The sequence below is a fragment of the Drosophila gunungcola genome, chromosome 3R, assembly GCF_025200985.1.
Source record: "Drosophila gunungcola strain Sukarami chromosome 3R, Dgunungcola_SK_2, whole genome shotgun sequence".
Taxonomy (NCBI): domain Eukaryota; kingdom Metazoa; phylum Arthropoda; class Insecta; order Diptera; family Drosophilidae; genus Drosophila; species Drosophila gunungcola.
In genome coordinates this window covers 12,942,340-12,961,352 of record NC_069139.1, presented here as the reverse complement: position 1 = coordinate 12,961,352, position 19,013 = coordinate 12,942,340, and the positions used below count along the sequence as shown (strand labels likewise).

At 40.2% G+C, this 19,013-nt stretch overlaps 1 protein-coding gene across 21 annotated transcripts in view; it reads left to right on the top strand.

Annotated features, from left to right (window-relative positions):
* The window catches only part of LOC128266582 (heterogeneous nuclear ribonucleoprotein R), a 55,214-nt gene that overhangs the window by 29,858 nt on the left and 6,343 nt on the right, over positions 1-19,013 (top strand). For 3 of the 21 annotated variants that reach the window (XM_053003185.1, XM_053003188.1, XM_053003187.1), the window contains 10 exons: positions 6,671-6,789; positions 6,855-7,176; positions 7,261-7,502; positions 8,632-8,767; positions 11,964-12,097; positions 12,165-12,293; positions 12,353-12,493; positions 12,558-12,664; positions 13,109-13,230; positions 16,997-17,258. In XM_053003185.1, the coding sequence (XP_052859145.1) occupies positions 6,671-6,789; positions 6,855-7,176; positions 7,261-7,502; positions 8,632-8,767; positions 11,964-12,097; positions 12,165-12,293; positions 12,353-12,493; positions 12,558-12,664; positions 13,109-13,230; positions 16,997-17,258 (1,714 nt within the window). Of the gene's footprint in view, positions 1-4,849; positions 5,206-6,670; positions 6,790-6,854; positions 7,177-7,260; positions 7,503-8,631; positions 8,768-9,972; positions 10,109-11,963; positions 12,098-12,164; positions 12,294-12,352; positions 12,494-12,557; positions 12,665-13,108; positions 13,231-14,743; positions 15,016-16,996; positions 17,259-19,013 lie in introns of those variants that run through there. The other 18 variants (XM_053003192.1, XM_053003194.1, XM_053003190.1 and 15 more) reach the window with 16 other exon arrangements.

Genomic DNA, 19,013 nt, shown 5'->3' with positions numbered 1-19,013 from the left:
AACATGGCCAGCGGCCAAATGGGGAGTTTTGGGGGGGGCTCACCCGGAGGGGTTGCCGGCAACACGTTTTGTCTTTTGCATTCGACTTGGGAGTTCTGTTAAGCAATTTTCTCTCTGTTGTCTTCCTTCCCCTTTTTGCCTGGGGCGATAAACTTTAATAAGCCTCTCTGCGGTGATTACTCTCAAAACCATAATTTTTAACTTTTATATTTCATTATGGATTGAATACTTTAGCTAGAACAGTAAGTTCAGCAATGGCGACGGGGGTAGGATGTGCAAAGATCATCTAAGGGGGCTCAAAGATTTTGGCATCAGGATTTTTTGAGCGAAGGTATAAAATTGGTCTGCACATGTCTTTGATAAATTATGTACAAAAGCAAGGCGATTACATTTCCCTTAGTTAAAAATACAAGACAAAATATTAATACCATCACCGGATATTACATTTTTTCAGAGCCACTTTTCCCATTTCTAAAATAATTATGGAAAAATCTACTTAAATAAGTTTTAGTATATTTTTTTTAGCGTTTCAAAACTTAAATTAATAATTAAGACTGTATAAATATGCTAAACGGATTCTTATTTTTCTCCATCCTTGGAAATAATTTCCCAGCGCTGCACACAATTTATTCAGGCTACTTTGAATCAGCGGGTGCCGTACCATTCAGAGCTATCCGCCAGGATATGCCGCCATTCCCTCAGAGCCACCTACTCCTGCCAACACACCACACCATACCGCATACTATAGGAACAGATCGCAGCGGGCGGTGCTTGGAGCAGCCTAATTTCGCAAATAATAAAATATGCTAAAATAGAAATGCAAGATACGAGCTCAACTAGACTCGTTTACCGCTCCCCATTCTAACGCCCCTCTTTTCCCCTGAGAGCCCAATGCAATTGAGCGGCGCCTGCAGCCGGCACTTTTCTAATTCGCCGAACTATGGGGGACCCAGTGGAAACCTGCCCAGCTATCGCAGCTAAGCTCTTGTCCCACTCGGATTGGGCTGGGGTTTTGTTTCGGGGTGGATTGTGTTGGCCCGGCTTCGGTTGGGTGCTTTTTCCGTCGGATGGGTTTTGCGATTGTTTGGGTTGGGGGTTGTGTCGCACACACAAAAGCGCATTTGGGTTTCCGGCGGCTCGTGTGGCCACGTTTTTAACCTATTAGAGGATTCTTTAAATTTATATGTTTTAGCTATTTTCTTCAAAGAGAATTGGTTTGCATGACCATAACTTGATGCTAAGTGGGAAAGCAATATTTAATTCAAATTGGCATTTTTTTTTTATCTTAACAGAACTTAAGATCGATAGAAAATATAAATGATTTTTTTTAAATAAGTTAATAAGTATATAAGAGTAATGTTTTCGGTGTTATTTTCTTTGAAGCAGTATATAATCCGATCACTTAAGCTAGGAGTTTGAGCTGCTTGGGTATTCCCAGCGTCGATCCCCAAAACCAGTGTTGTTTTCATGATTTTTTATGCCACTGCACAAGTTGGCTTTCCACTTTCTACGACTCCAGCTCCGGCAACGACTCCTGGGGGCATCTTTGGCAGCTATAAAAAAGCACGCCATTTTCTTCTCTCGCAAAACTTTTGTGTAATTTTCATTTTGCGCTTGTCGCGTGAGTCCTATTTCTCCAACTCCAACTCCTGCCACTGGCACATTTCTTCCCATGAGCCGGCGGCTTTATGTACTGTTGCAGGCACGTTGTACGTTGTTTTTTCACTCCTTATTTTTGGCAGTTGCACAGCGCAAATATACGGATAGACACAATGCCTTAGCTAGCCACTGTTGGTACATGCCACCGCCATCGTCCGTCCGGCTGTTGTTGTCGCTGCCGCAATGCAGTGGATTCGGCAGGACCCCTTGGTTTTGGCCTGGCCAACACGTGACTGACCTCCTCGGCTGGGTTTATTTTCGGGGGGGGGGGGGGGGGGGAGGGGTCGTGGTAGGAGGATGGATGTTGGGCGCCATTTTCATTTGTTGATGCGGTCGAGCAGCGTCCCTGCACTTTTGCGGCCACAAAATGTGAGCATCAAATATTGAAAACATTTCCCCGACCGGGCTGCACAGTTTTTATGGCTGCCACACAGTGAATGTGCATGTGGATGTGGATGTAAATGTGGACCCCAGTGACATGGCCAAAAAGAGCTTTTTTGGCAGATATTCCGAAGGCTAGACCCGCCTGATTGGTTTCTTGGCAACAAAACCCCACTGAAGTGCCCCCAACCCGTAGCTGTTTACTCAAATAAACCCGACTTGCAACTTATTGCCATGTTATCTTTGATTTTGGCACCGGCACAGCGGCAATAGGAAGCAGCCCTGTTTCTCAAAAAAAAAAAAAAAAAAATGGGGGACAACGCCTTGCCACGTGACTCCATTTAAGATATGACTGGAGATGCACTTTGTTTATTCGAGGATAAGAGCACAGATAGCTTATCTAATAAAGCTCAGCGATTAAGGGGAATAACCTTTAAAAAATACGGTTTTAGAAAGTGTTTGTTCTCTGTATTTTATTTCTCTATATATAAGAAGAAAATAAACATTTCTAGCCTAGCAAAACCAATTTATGTTACATATTGATCTGCTTTCATTCCGAACACAACTAAAATAAATGAGACCAATGAACTGGATACAGCAAAAACGTTACTAAAATCCAATCTTTCAAGAGTAATATAACAGGGCGCCCAAATGCAGGCATCAATAAAGCTTCATCCTTATTGCACTTCCACTTTAAGGATTTCTAATATTTCATTAAACACTCTTCTGTAGTCCTTCATAAATTACAATAAATTTCATTCATTTAAAACTCTCTTGAGGGGAAAATGGCCCCATTCCCCTTCCCTCAAAATCTGCACCATTGTCTGCCGCCTCTTTGACGCTGCCATCTAATTTGCTTGGTTTGCCTGCACTTTGCTGGGAATTTGTTCGTTGTCGCAATGCCATAAATTGTGCAACTTATGCGGCCAACTGGCCGCCTTCTAGTGCCCCAACCTCCAACCCCTTCTGGGGCTATAAATTACAAGAAGGCATTTGCCACACTTCCGTTCGGAGGCCTTCAGGTCTGCAGTGTCTGCAGTTTCCACTCCGTCCACCAGGCCAGGCTGGAGTTATTTTTGCGTTTTAAATCGGCTTAACTGGCCGCCGGAGTGATACTTGGCTCATCTGGGCACCAGGGGAAGGGTCTGAAAATCAATAAGCCCAAGGAACGACCATTGTTGTCGCCGTTGTCCATGGCAATAACATTTAAATGGACGGGGCTTCTTGAAATTCACATTGCGAAAGCCTGAAACTTTAACACTTCCTAGCATGGCAAACAACCCCAGACTTGGACTTGGATTTGTTGTTGTTGTTGTTGTTGTTGTACGTACCCCCACCGAGACACTCATTCGTAGTTTCTACAGTCTGGCTTCAGTTGACAGACAGGGGCGGCGGAGTTACAAAGGGGGGCGGTCTTGTAATTCTAGACCAGACTGCCGGTGGCGGCGGCGACGCTTTGTCTGCCAGACAGACGTGAGTGACGAACAAATGTGGCAAAACGATTTATTTGGCTTTATCAGCAATTTTGATTCTTCATTGTCTCCCATCGAAAGAGTCGCGTTAAGTGTTCCGGCTGCGTTGCGGCGATTTGTCATATCGCTGATTTACTAACCTTACACCAGGCATTATCTCTTGGCAAAGGAGCCCGCTGCCGGAATGGTGGAATCCGGTGTCGAACCACCCCTGCGAGCGGCTGCAGGGTGACTGTTTTTTTTTTTTTTTTTGTTTTCTTCATTTTCATTTTATTTTTCATCCGAGGGTGTAACTAACCGAGTCACAAGTGCACGGAGCAGGATATGCCTGCATGTGTATGTTTGCGCATATCGCCGGCATCAACATCAAATTTATTGAGGTAGTTGCCATGCGGCCCCGGCAAACAAAACGAACATGCTAAAAGAAATGTTCTTTAACATGCAAACGTTTCTTTGTTTTTCCATTTTTTTCGTTATTACTACTTCTTTCATGTGCGGAATGGACAGAGTTGCCACTGCCGCCGGGACAAACAAGTGACTACCCTGTTGCCATAACAAACATGCATAAAAAATGATGACACGGGCAGCAAAAAGGCAGAAAAAAGGAACTGTTGCAATTGAAAGCGTTTTTTTAGGCCAGCCTACGTTAGGAGCAGTCACCTGAATAGCTCCACTTTCTGGCCTTTGGAACGAATGGGCCGTGTCTTTAAATCGGTGTCCTTTTCTGCAGGCCACACAACATACACACTGCGGGAAGGGCCAGGCTTTAGCCAGGACCATGGCAATTTTGCGTATAAGGATTGCCCTTTCCTTTTATCGATATTTCGTTGCAATCCTAATGGAATTTCCTGCGTTGTTGTCTACTCTCTTCAACTGGCCCCATATCCATTGGCCGTGTTTATTATTCATTTCCTTGCAGGGCCTCGATAGAGCGCTTTTCCTGCACATTTTCATGGCACTCCCCGGTGTTTGGCCTTTTGTGAGCTTCCCTGCGGTTGTCGCGAACACTTTCCACTTACAGCTCGCTGCGTTTCGCGCCCAACCAGTCTACATAAAAAAATGTATATATATGTTTTACATGCTCCCTATAGGTTCTCGTATTGGGAAAATAAAGAGGTGAGGAGGTCTGTTATTGTTGTCACGAGCTGACTGGTTCCGTTTATTGTTATAGCGCACATTGCATTCTGTTGGCCAAACTACTGCAGTTGTCATAAATATCTGGCAGGCTTTAGTCTAAATACTTGCTAAAGGATTGCCACCTAACCACCTAACCCAACATCGAATCGTAGTTGGCTCTATAGGGCAACTGTCAAATGTCATTCGAGAATGACTTGGTGTTGGTCTCACAAATTTATTTCTATTCAGTCGTGAAAATTTTTAGCCGTCTTTCGAATCGTTTCGGAACAACTACCTTTCTGACTGTTGATTAACATTCGAAAAAGAAAAAGACAAAGAAAAGAAAAAACGCATAGATAATTAAATTCTGAAATTATAACAACACACATTAATTGCAAGCGAAATTCCAAGTCACCGAAGGAAATTTAAAAATTGTTTAATTGTTGTTGAACGCGTGTGATTTCCAAAATGGAGCCCGACGTTCAGATGGATGCAGGGGGTGGCGAGTCCCCGATCCTCACGCTTCGCAAGGCCCGCTCTGCGATAACGATTCTTAGCCCAATGGCCAATTCCAGCAGTGAGTATGTCCAAGCGGCCCCGTTTTTCAAGCGAAAAGTATTTCAATGCCAGCGAAAACGAAACGGATGGCATACGAAATTCGCAATAAACCTACTGATTGAAGAGGAGAAAGAACTAGGGACAGAGAGAGGAGACGGGGAGAGAGCAACAAACAAAAAGCGTAACGCTAGAAAAAATTTCAGAAATGTTCGGGCTAGCTCATAATTTAGTGGGTCGCTGGTTGCGTTGCCTCTCTCGTTCTTTTTGCGATAGAGCTGCTGATATTTTGCACATGTTACGCAATTATCGCTCTTGACTAGTTGGTGGGGCCCCATTCGCAGCCCCAGCCCCAGCCCCTCATTTCTATTTCGTTTCTGTGTGCAGCTTGCTTCGTTTTTTGTTTGAACGTCAAACACACACACACACACACACACACACACACAAGCCGACATAAATGTGAATCAAAATAGCATTTGCTGATTGTGTGACTGCTAAGGTAGATTTCTATGCTATGCGACATGTATGGGTGAACGTTTGCCACTTGACAACGAAGGAAAATTTACATTTTCATTATGAGTGTGCCATAAATATTCATTTATGATAAATTTCTAAATGCAGCTGCACTTGCATCTAAAACAAACAGCTCATATTCTCAGTCTTTCAGCCAACTGAATTCTGCTGCAGAAATACAAAATATATGTATATCATACTGCTTCAGCATATGGTATCACTCGTGTTTTGCTTATTGTTTTTTATAAATTATCAAATTTGTAGGCATTAAAATAGATACTTTAGTAGTTACCGTAGCTTACAGCTATCAGCTTACTGTCAAGTTCAATATTAAACTAGTAAAATCCAGGGGCACTTAACCCATCAATAAAATCAGCTGTTACCATGGCAACTAATACGTCATGCTTATCAGATTTGCTTATTAGGTGAACCACAGCGCGTATACGTAACGCGTCACGCACAATTCGCAAAACGCGCCTCAATTCGATTGTTTACATTTTGGCCAACACGTTTTTATATCGCTCTCCCTTCTCTCTTCTTTTCTCTTCGGTTCACGCACTTTTCGCTGCTGATTTGAAGGCTCTTTCTCTTACTTTTCTGGCACTTCTGGATCGCCAGCTCGTGCGTTACGCATTTTGTTTGAAGTCAATGAACTTTTCCGCTTTGTTGTCTACTCTCCCATACTCACTCTCTATTTATTTCGACATTTATCTTATTCTACGAGTGCGTGCGGCGGTGCGTAAGTTGCGAAATTTTTTTGTATTTCGCACATTCTCGCGACCCATTTTCCAAGCAGTCGCAATTTGTTGCTATTTATTAGCGTTCGTTGAACTGTACAAAGTGAGTTTATAGGTCGTTTTAAATTGTGGGTCCACATTTGGTAATATAAATTTTAAGAATATCGATTAAGATTAGAAACTATGAAATTTGGATAAAATGACATGTTAATGTTATTATTTTAATTTCGCTTTCAGAAATGGCGGAGGGTAATGGCGAACTATTAGATGACATTAATCAGAAAGCCGATGACCGTGGCGATGGCGAGCGTACAGAAGACTATCCCAAGCTGCTGGAATACGGTCTGGACAAGAAAGTGAGTGTTATTTAGGTAGTCCATATGACAATAAGAAGTTTTTCAATTGCAAAATGTTCGCTTAGGTCGCCGGCAAACTGGATGAAATCTACAAAACCGGCAAGTTGGCTCACGCCGAGCTGGACGAGCGCGCCCTGGACGCGCTCAAGGAGTTCCCCGTCGATGGTGCCTTGAATGTGCTGGGTCAGTTCCTCGAATCGAACCTGGAGCACGTGTCGAACAAGTCCGCCTACCTATGTGGCGTGATGAAGACGTACCGCCAGAAGAGTCGAGCCAGCCAACAGGGCGCGGCTGCGCCTGCCGCTGCCGTTCAGGTCAAAGGTCCCGACGAGGACAAGATCAAGAAGATCCTCGAGCGCACCGGCTACGCATTAGATGTGACGACAGGTGGGAACCACAAAAACTAATAAAATATAATTAAAAATATCCCAAAACATATTCATAAATCTATTCTCAATTTACTCTCGTTAGGCCAGAGAAAATACGGCGGACCGCCACCGGATTGGGAGGGAAATGTTCCGGGAAATGGTTGCGAAGTTTTCTGCGGCAAGATACCCAAGGACATGTACGAGGACGAACTGATTCCGCTCTTCGAGAACTGTGGCACAATCTGGGACCTACGCCTCATGATGGACCCAATGACGGGCACAAATCGTGGTTATGCATTTGTCACATTCACAAATCGCGAAGCGGCCGTCAATGCAGTGCGACAGGTATTTAAGCCAACCACATACCCTTCATACCACCACCACCACCGCCACCAAGACCCAACCGCCCTCTCCGACCTCAATGAACCCCCCTTCTACCCCCCAAATCCCGAATCAGTTGACCCCGCTTCAATGTTTTTTACGTATTGCTAACTCCTACGATATATACATATCCTATATATACTATATAAACATATTTAACGTATTGTATCCACATATTTTACGCTCGTGTTAAAACACATCGAAAGAAGTAGGAACAGTTATGCGGCCAAAACAAAATTGAAACATTTAAAATTCTCCACAGCAAGACCGAAAATTACCGATATGATCTAACCGATTTGGCGCTTTTAGATCAGAGACCAGAGAAATTATGCAATTTTATTTAGTTTCTACCTGTAACGCTAACTTTACCTCTGCCTTCGCTATATACAAATTTGAACCACAGGCAACGCTATCTGTCTCACTCTCTCGCTGTCTCTCTCTACTCGATTTTTCTGTAACTTATATTATGCATGTCCCGTCTTCTATGAGTTGTAATCTTAAATATGCAAAACCAAAATCTCCAGCGCCTTTAAATCGTTTAAATTGCAAGTTTGAAAAGAGTTCTCTTTCTCTACGAATTAAATATTTGGCCTCCTCCCTAAAACAAACACTCTCCCCAGTCCTCTCTACTCTATACCTGTATTATTTTCTTTTTAGTTGAAATTTCTCTAGTTCTAAGTCCAGCTATGTAGCTATAAACTTTTGTAGTCAACTAAGCAGCGTACGATCAATCTCACTGTCTGGTTTTATTTAGACGAGCATGACCAAAATTCAGACCATGACATAGCATAGGGTGGCAAAAAAGGCCTCCGAATGTTGTCTTCTGCCTTAACCAGTTAACCACTAACAAATGTTTTTCCTTTAACATTTCCAAACTGAAACTCAACCGAAATTCTACGCGGCCCGCTTCGAAATTGGTAAACAAATAAAATGTTTAACAAACCTTATCTTTTTATTTAACCCCTCCCTATTCTTATTATCACCCTTATTTGCCTTAGTTCAAAATTATTTATTAGTTATGATTTTATTAATTTATTATTAACATTGAATTGGTATTAAAAAGAATCGTTTTACCTTCCCTCCCACAATCTAGCTCGATAATCACGAAATAAAACCCGGCAAGTGTCTGAAAATAAATATAAGCGTACCGAATCTGCGCCTTTTCGTAGGCAATATTCCCAAGTCAAAGGGCAAAGATGAAATTTTAGAGGAATTTGGTAAACTTACAGGTAAATTGACAAACACGACATTAACCAAAAAATCTATTTTAAATTACCTTCACTGGAGTTGCGTTTCGCAGCTTCACAATCGGCATTAAACTGTAAACAAAAATCCAATTGGCTAAACCAACAGAAATTGGCTTATTGCGAAAGCAAGACTGTTATGCTAGGTTAGAAAGGGTCTTAGGATTTTAAAATTCAGTTTATTTTATATGTATGTTTTTTGTTTAAACTCATCCTTACTATTCACCCTCAACCTCAAACCATCCAAACACCCGCCATTGCCATCTCAACACTTCGGAAAAAAATTGAAAAGTGTTCTCCCCTGAAACCAAAAATCGAGACACTCTTTTCAAATGTGCCATCGCTCCATGGTAGAAATCGAACCATAAAAATCGTCGGGTGCATATTTCTCAGTTTCATCATATGTATATGTTGCCTCATATATAGCACACACTCACACAACCATACCGACACATACATACCCACATAGATACAGCGACACGCCCATTTGTCTCATTGCCATTCGTTACAAGCTTGGATTGTCGTATAAGAATATTTATTTTCAACTTATTTACATAATATCTCCAGTCATTAACTTTGCCTACAAAAAAAAAAGAACAAACAAAAAATATTCAAATTTTAAATTTTTTACCAAATTGTTATGCATTCCAAAACTTTGTTTCCATTATGTTCTATCAATAGTAATAACACAGTAGGAAAACAGGCTCTAAAAATCAAAATATTAAGTATACGCCGTGTGCCAGCTAGAAAGTCATTTCAAATTAATAAGGTAAGATCGTCGCATTTGACTTTCTAGCTGCATAGAGCCCAAACAGTTCCCCGTTTTTTTTTTATTTCGAAGTAATTATTCCGCATAGTAAGTACTAGTACTGGTAGTGACAACGAATAATCCACATCAAATCAACTGGAATTTAGCTAAAGAACAACCCTTATTTTTGAGTAAATTCACTTTTTATTTGGCACGCAATACAAAATATAAACAAGTTACTGAATTTTAGATAATAGAACTCCACACTTTCTCCCACCCATGAGAATTACTATCACACACGAACACTCATTCTTCCACCTTTGAAACCACAAACCCGATACCAAATCAATCCAAAATCAAATCGCAGTACCAATGAACTACAAATTTTTCATAGCAAATCAAAATTTTCTTTTGTTTTGTGTGAACTTTTAAACAATTGCAGCTAAATGATTTTGAAATTCGGAAAGGCAAAAAGATTGGTGTTACGATATCATTTAACAATCACCGGCTATTTGTCGGCAATATACCTAAGAATAGAGATCGCGACGAATTAATTGAGGAATTTTCAAAACATGCACGTAAGTGATCCAAAAACCAACAGCAACAGCAACCACAAACAAAGCAAAAGACCCCCAAAAAACCAGCCCAGCACCACCAACCCCAATTGGCTACCAGAATTGGCCAACCTTAATTACTTGTATTTAATCCCATAAAATGTTTTTAGGGGCGATACTTGCAGAATTAAAAAGCGCATGGAAGCCTACGAAATGAAGTATCAATTGGATTTTTGTTTTGCAATTTTCGCTTTTAAAATGCTATACTCCCCACCCCAAAAAAAAAAGGAAATTATCCCCACAAAATTGAAACATTCTGACAAGTGACCAAAGAAGGGGACATAGCTTTTCACTAAACTAAAGCTATGTCCTTGAGTCGATTGCATTTTACTCTCTCACTCATTTTCTGTAGCGTAAAGCGCGCTGTTAGTAAATACAACAAAAAATTAATTGTTCTTTACTTTTCCTTTGTTTAACATTCCAATTTTTAAATGTGCCCAATTTGTTGACATTGAAAACCTGTAGCTTAACAATTCGCTAACCAAAACATTTTGAATATTTTTGAAAAACGAAAATAATAAAGGGATAAACCTAGTTTTTGTTTTAGTACAGATCTATATCATATACACATAGATATTAATAAACGGCGCACACAAACCAAAACTAAACCAAACCAAACCGAAATGCGATCCCTTCCCAAAAACCAAAAAATATGAAACCGTAATTCGTCTACTCAAATCGATATGTTTTGGCCTATTCATGTTGAAAATATGAAATTCATTTATTTAATGACTGGAGACAACAAGCCTTAAAAATGAACTCATTTTACTCTAACTCTCTCTGTATCTATCTTTCACATAAGCGCTACTTCCCCGAGCAATTGATGCAAACGAATCGACGAGAAAATAAGCCAAATTCAAAATCCAATATCCAATATCCATATTTCGTTGTTACGTTATTGTTCTCTATATCTACCGATCTCTCGTTGTATCTCAGTGTACACACAATTTCTCTATATCTCTTAATCTGTCTAACTCTGGCTATGTTTGTGTATAGTTTTCCTGTTATCGTTTCCATTACTCCAAACGAAAAAGAAATCCAAGCTCAGTGTGTGCTCTACTCTTCGTGTTGTATTTTTGGTTATATTCTTTTACTTTCCTATTTTAATTGCAACATGTACTATATATAAACAAACAAACAACAACAATAGCAACAGAGGTTTTTTAAGTGTTTTTCTAAATGTGTGTTTCATTTTACAATACTCTCTATACGTGCTACATATCCAACTTAATGTTATACCCCCGCTCTGTGTAATACTTTCTCTAAATCTAAAAACCCTGCATACACAAAACCGAAAATGTTATTAGCTTAGCGCATTCAATTATTCAAAAATATTTCAAAAAGTTAAGCAGCAAGCAGCAATTGTTGGCATTGGTTTTCAAAATCATCTAATTCGCTCTACATGTTATATAGAGACTCAGATTACTGAAACACTCATTATTTTACATAGCAAAAAAAAAAAAAAAAGAAACGCAAGCGCTTGGAGCCGCGCCCGCTTGTCATGTAAAATTTTGTGCATTTCTGTATAAATAAAAATATATAATTCAGTATTCCACCTATTTATAAATACTCGCCAAGAGTGCGTCTCAGTGTCTTATCACCTGTACTCTCAAACATTCTCGCACACAAAAACAAACACCAGCCAATACCGATACAGATACAAATACTTTTTTGTTGTATTACTTTCGTTTCAATTTTTTACATATGCAACCAACTAATCATATTGCATTCGAATTGATAACACGATTTATACTTACCGTACTCAAATGACAATTTTCTTTATTTTTAAATAAACCTGATCCCGAATCTGAACCTATAGCCGGCCTTTACGAGGTAATCATATACAGTTCGCCAGATGATAAGAAAAAGAATCGTGGCTTCTGTTTTCTCGAATACGAGTCACACAAGGCGGCATCTTTGGCCAAACGAAGACTTGGCACAGGTAGAATTAAGGTGAGTCAGCAAACAAAAAACTCTTCCGTGATAATACAAAATGCTAAGAAAGTGTTATATTTTTCAGGTATGGGGATGTGATATAATAGTCGACTGGGCCGATCCACAGGAGGAGCCGGATGAACAAACTATGTCCAAGGTTAAAGTTCTTTATGTGCGAAATCTAACCCAGGACGTCTCAGAGGATAAGCTGAAGGTAGTACCAGTAGCAAAGCGAGTTACCAAATATAGTTTAATGCTATTTACTATCAACAGGAGCAATTTGAGCAATATGGAAAGGTGGAACGCGTTAAGAAAATAAAAGACTATGCCTTTATACACTTTGAGGATCGTGATAGCGCCGTCGAAGCTATGCGTGGCCTTAATGGCAAGGAGATCGGCGCCTCGAATATTGAGGTAAGTCAGCTGCAAACAAAATCTGATACATAATTCTAACATGATGTCCTTGCAATCCTTGAAGGTCTCTCTAGCCAAACCTCCCTCGGACAAAAAGAAAAAGGAGGAAATTCTGCGGGCTCGTGAGCGCCGTATGATGCAAATGATGCAAGCGCGTCCCGGGATCGTGGGGTAAGTACTTCGAGCCCCGATACTTATAGTCTCACCCCCAAATACTCCAACTGAAAAACTTGTCTAGCACAGCAACACCTACAAAACCACAGATTGGCGCAAAATTCTAAAATAAAATTCAAATAAACTACAAGTGCATTGAATGCACTCCATTGGGCACGTTAGATTTCGGCTAAATCCAAATTGAAAATGTCTGTTTGCTTTCAAGTCGCCACCATTTCAAGCAGTCAATTAATTATATTTATATTTTATTATTGTTTTCTTTCTTTCTTTGCCAATTGCCCGCCACGCGAATGAACTTCACTTCCCAAAATACTTTGTTGTCCCCCCACACACCAAACACCAAACACCGAAAACCGATAACCAAAAACAAAAAACCATAACCGAAAACCAAACTGAACTTATATTAAATGTCATCTCCGTGTGTGGGATTACCTTGTAAAGATTTGAAACCTTGTCTCCATACAGAAATCTGTCGCCGACACATCCCAGCATGATGTCCTTGACGCCCATGCGCCTGCAAGGGGCGCGCATGCCGCTGCGTACGCCGATACCTCGCGAATACGGTAAGTTTGGCAAATTCGCCAAGTGAACTTCCATGCGTATCCGTCGGATGCGGTACCTAGATGTCTGTATGTATATGTATATGTATATGCATAGCCATCTGGCTATGATGTTGATGTTAATGTTGAAGGCGCCGCAAGCGCCTTCATTTCGGGACTCTACACAATTGAGAAAAAATACTTTATAACTTTTGTTAATTTGGTTTAGTTCTCGTAGTCAGTTAGTCAATTTTTTAGGCACACTCACGCATTCACACACACACACACACACACTCACACACATACACACACCACACTAACACCAATCATACACCTAGCATTTAGCGTATTGATCGAATACTCCGGTATTTTCTAGGTTCGTTTTTAGTTTTAGTTCAAAGTCTTACAGCAGCAGCTACTAATCCGGTCTGCAGTTAAAGCCTTAAGTTGAACGATATCATGTCCGCCATCGAACGCAACGTTTTGTTACCCTCTGTTTATCTTGATTATTGTTTTTCCTCGCCTCATCGTTTAAGTTATTTAAGGTTTAGAAAACGCGCGCTATCCACTAACATTTGTATAATCGTCCCGAAACACACACACCACCGGCACACCACCCACCACTCACTGTCACCCAAATGCCCCAAAAGTCACGCTTAGCACTGCCCTCGAGTCCCAGTCGAGTGAGAAAACGTATCCAGCTAGATCGAGATTAACCCACTAACCTTAAGATCTCTGACCATTGGCAATCAATTGAAGTAACTTGAACATAACCAAACCATTTCACTGATTTCTATTACTTTCCTCATCTTACTAATCGTAAATGTTGTTTCTTTCTTTCCGATATTCGCATTTGCAAGTTATATGTCAATGCTCTCTATTTATCTCCACTACTATTATTATCGCTGGTTTATTTGCATGTCCGTACTTATTTTCTTATCGATGTTGTCCAGTTTTATTTTGTTGTTTTTATATTGTATAACCTGTCTTTGACTCTCCCGCCCCTCCGAACCGAACTCTCTGTGTCGCAAAGTGCAAGGCATCTGAAACACATAATACTCAAACCATAACCAAAGCATAGACATTAGACATTAAACCTTAAACGTTGTCCATAGTTGTTTACGATAATTAAATGTTGCAATTGTGTTCTCTGTGTAGCGAATGTTAAGCACCCTGTATACTGTTTGATGTTATATCACCGGTAAGTAACCCTAAGTCTCATCTACTTAAGCCACATACGCATACCGATTCGTGTGTGTGTGTGTTTTAGTGTGACATCTAAACCACCGACCACCAACCACCTAACAACAACAGCCACAAACAAAACGAAACCACCAATCCATCTATCTATCCCCTCGAGTATCTTGTTGCGTTACAGTACGCGCCCAATTCGTTGACCATTGGCAAAGTGAAACAATTGGCAGCATATAACATCGAGAAGGGAGAAGGGAGCTTTAGGGCTAGGTCCCATTGAATATCCCCAACCCAATCCTCAACCTAATCCCCGCCCTATACCCACCTGTACCTTCCCCTGCAGAATACGATTACGACTATTTCGGTTTCTCGGACTACCACCCCAGTTCTTATGGCGTCAACGAGTCGTTCTACGACGAGCTGTACCGCTCGTACGATGGGGACTACAACTACTATGATTTCCAGAGCGGTGCTTGCGGCGGGGGCGGTAATATGACCGGCGGTCCGGTGGTTCCGCTGCCAAACGGCGGCTCCGCCCAGAATTCACCGCTGGCCAGTGGTCAGCGATCGGCCAGATCCTCAGCAAGTGGTCCCAGCGGTTCGACGAGCTTTGTGGTGCGTTTTTACGAATCGAACTCTCATTAGATCCTCTCGAATCGGAGTACAATTTGATGAACAAGAACACACCGCACACAGAAACACAAGATTTGTAGAGTTCGTTTTGATTTATACTGATTTGTATTAGATATGCCCTAAGTTGATTGCCGCCTTCCTCTTGTAGTTTATTTCGTATTTCGTTTTAGTTTTGATTTGTTGACAAACGCTTCATTATTTGGCTTTAATTTCCCCCAAAAATATATTTCTTTGTTTTCGTTTATGAAGTCAAAATTTGCACGACTCTTGCTGCCAAATTCCACCACACACCCACTACTCACCCACATCCAAAAACCAAAACACAAAATGCACACCATGCCACGCCCACTCGCCCACTCGCCCACAGACACACGTGCACGCCCATTGCCGGAACAAGGATTATTTGTTGCTTGTTTTCGCATTGTTTTGCATTACCCATGGAAACATCCAATAATTTAAGGACTCGACGCGCGCCACGCCGCAATCGAAAAACTAACAATCGGTGCTTTATTACGCTTAACTTATGCTTTTGCTTGTACGTATACCCGCTTATTTATTTATATTTAATTGCACCATCCATCGCCCGGCTGAAGTAGCTATTAATCATATATTTATGAGCTGAACACGGCGTGCTGTTTTAATTTTAATTTTTACTACGATTGCGCACTCCAGTGCGCCGCTTTATATTATTATATATTTATTTTGTAACAACGCAAACGCTTTAATGTCTAAACCGATTAACCGCATTACGCTTATTGTATTATTTTAGTTACATTATAAAACAAATTTACAAACATGGTAAAGTTATTTTTTGAATATTGTGTCAATCGCAAGAGGCAAAACTTATGTTGCTTGGACTTGAACGTTTCAAGCGCCCCAGATCCGTTGTTATAAGTATATTATAATACCCAATTGACTAGTTAAATGCTCACTCAGTTTACACATAAAACAGAGAACAGTATATACATCTTAGTCATTTTTATATAAATAATACATACTTTATATGCATACATTTCATCGTGTATGTACAATCAAACAAACAGTTTTACACCAAGAATCTAACGCGTTTATTTCGATTTTTTTCTTTTCTTTTCTTTCTTTTTATGTGTTCTTGTTATATACTTATCTATATACAAATACAATTCATTTGTTTTTCGGTACAATATGACAAAAAACATCAAATCTTGAAAAAAAAAATTATATATATGTTCGTCAAAACCAAAAAAAAAAAAACCCACATTAAAATTACAAATTCTATCTCTGCCACCAACCTAAATCAAAATCAAAACAAAAATCAACCACCAACCAAATGACCAAATCTAAAACCAAAAACTATCGTTAACCTTTCGATTCAAAAACAAAACGAAAACTGTTTTTCTGACCCCCTATTCCTAAAACGCATCCGCACCAAATTCGAAATTCTTATCGATTCGACATTCAAAATTCGAAATCCATTCAAAAACGTACTTTTATTTTGCCTAAATCTTTCGTTCAATTCGAAATTTTAAATGACCAAATTTGACAATTATCTTGGCGATCCATATATATACAAACACATTTAATTATGTATAAAAAATGCTAATGCTATTGAAAAATTGTAAACGCAAAAATTCGAACAAAAATCTCGAAACCTGAAAAACTGAAATCAAAAACGAAATCAAAACGCAAAACCAAACCAACGACCGATGGATAACCAAAATGATGGAAAATGGAACCGAATCTGATCTGGAAATGCAAATAACACGCTCTCGAACCACCCAACACCACCACTTATAAACACACAACACAAAACAACACACACACACTTAAAACACACGTATACTCTACACCACACCCACCCACAAACGCAACTAATGCATGCAATTATGATGATGATGATGATGACGCCTACCCACTGTGCCATTGAAATATGATGACGATGATGATGTGATGTAATGATGTGACTGTGGATGTGGATGTGTAGGGAGTTGGTCGTGGGCCTGGAATCACAGTGCCGCGTGGCAGAGTCGTTGGCCAACGTGGCAGCATCAGTCGTCTGGGGGCCCAAACAGCGCCACAGGCGGCGGCAGCGGCAGCGGCGGCGGGACAGGCGGCGGCGGCGGTAGCTCAGCGGGGGGCCACCGGTCAGGGGGCGCCGGCAGCAACCGGGGGGGTCCGTGGGGTGGTGCCAACGCGTCCCAGCGCTCGTGGCACCCAGCACGTCAAGCCGCTACAAAATTTACCAGGTGAGCTCAACAAACAAAAAACACAAGATCGTATCTCAGTAATACACCACAACAAAAACAAAACCGATCAACAAATAAAACCACCAATCAAATTCAAACCAAATCAAACCAGAAAAACCAAATCGAATCAAAAACGATACCTCCCAACAACCTGCGCCAAGTGAAACTGCATAAACCAAACCAACAACAGCGACAAACTTGAGAGAATGTATACATTGCAAATGTCAAATTCATATAAATTAATAAGTAAAGCCAATTAAAAATGTAACATGCATACGATATACCACCCACACCCCTACGAACACACACACACACACACACAGACACGCACACACACTCATCACGCGCACAAACACCAAAACGAACATAACGAGAGATTTTAATATAGAGTGAATCCCCTCCCCCAGATCCCAAAAAAAAAGGTCACTTCAATGTCGTGTGTCTCGCATTTGTAACTGTTCTAAATGTTGTAAAGTTATATTACCCATTCTTTACTAATTTTTTTTTAATATTTCCATTATACTTTTTTCTTAAATGTTTCTCTTGCTGCTTACGATTGTGATGTTATTATCCATTCACTATGTTTTTCATTTCTGTGTCGGCGCTGAAATGTATGCTACGATTTTTGATGCATGTCTTAAACTTGTTTTTTTATGGTCCAACTGTAAGCAGCAATTGACAGCCACGCCCATTAAACACAGTCCCGCCCGCACAGACACACACACACAAACATATCGCCTATGTATATGGAAAGCCATTATAACAAATTATGTAATTGTTAATACGCATATTATCTTGGATATGTACCTAACTAAATGAGCAATGTCTGTAAACGTTTATGAATCGATTAGTATTTATGACCCCACACCCAACCACGCACAGAATATATTGTCACCTACTAACTAAGCGCCATAGAGAGTCGGGAGAGTTGAGAGGAATCCGATTAATATCCATGTCTGTCCCTAACCTCTCATCGAAAGTACCCGCCGAAAGAAAAACTCCCATCCAAAATTTTGACGTACGTGTATATAATTTTTTGTGTTTTTTTCTATCCCGCGCTGATTTGTTGCCTACCAGCCACAAATAATATACTTATACAAATGATACGCGTTTCAAGATTGACCTGATCGATTGCGATTGCACAAATCTAAATATAAAACCTTTATTTATATATTATTTATATTCTAGCCCATTAATTTAACAATATACATATAATATTTTGTGTGATTTTATGTATATCGAATTGTGAGTCTTGTTTGTTAATTATCCATCATGCTTTGCAAAGCCAAACAAAAAAAAAAACCAAAAAAAAAAAAAAAAAAACAAATAAAGAAAATAGTTTAGTAACCTTTACACATGTATACCCATATGACCTTATATATGTATAATATAACCAACCTTTAACATTTCATACATATCATATCCACACACAGGGTGACACCAGTACCAACTGAGATCGTTTTTTATTTACTTTATGTATAAACAAATACTAATCGATTCGTGTATTATGTTTACAACACGCACACACACCAACCAATTTTTGTTATAATTTGTTGTCAATGGAATCTATACTTGTTTATATATATATACATCTATATATAAATAGCGGAGAGCCCCAACCAGATCACGCTTTTGTGGATTGACCAACAAAAGCGTAAAGACCTCGAGAAGCACCCAATCCACCCACAGAATACACATAAAACACAAAACACCACCACCCACCGCCCGATCACATGCTTCCGTTTTGAACACGCT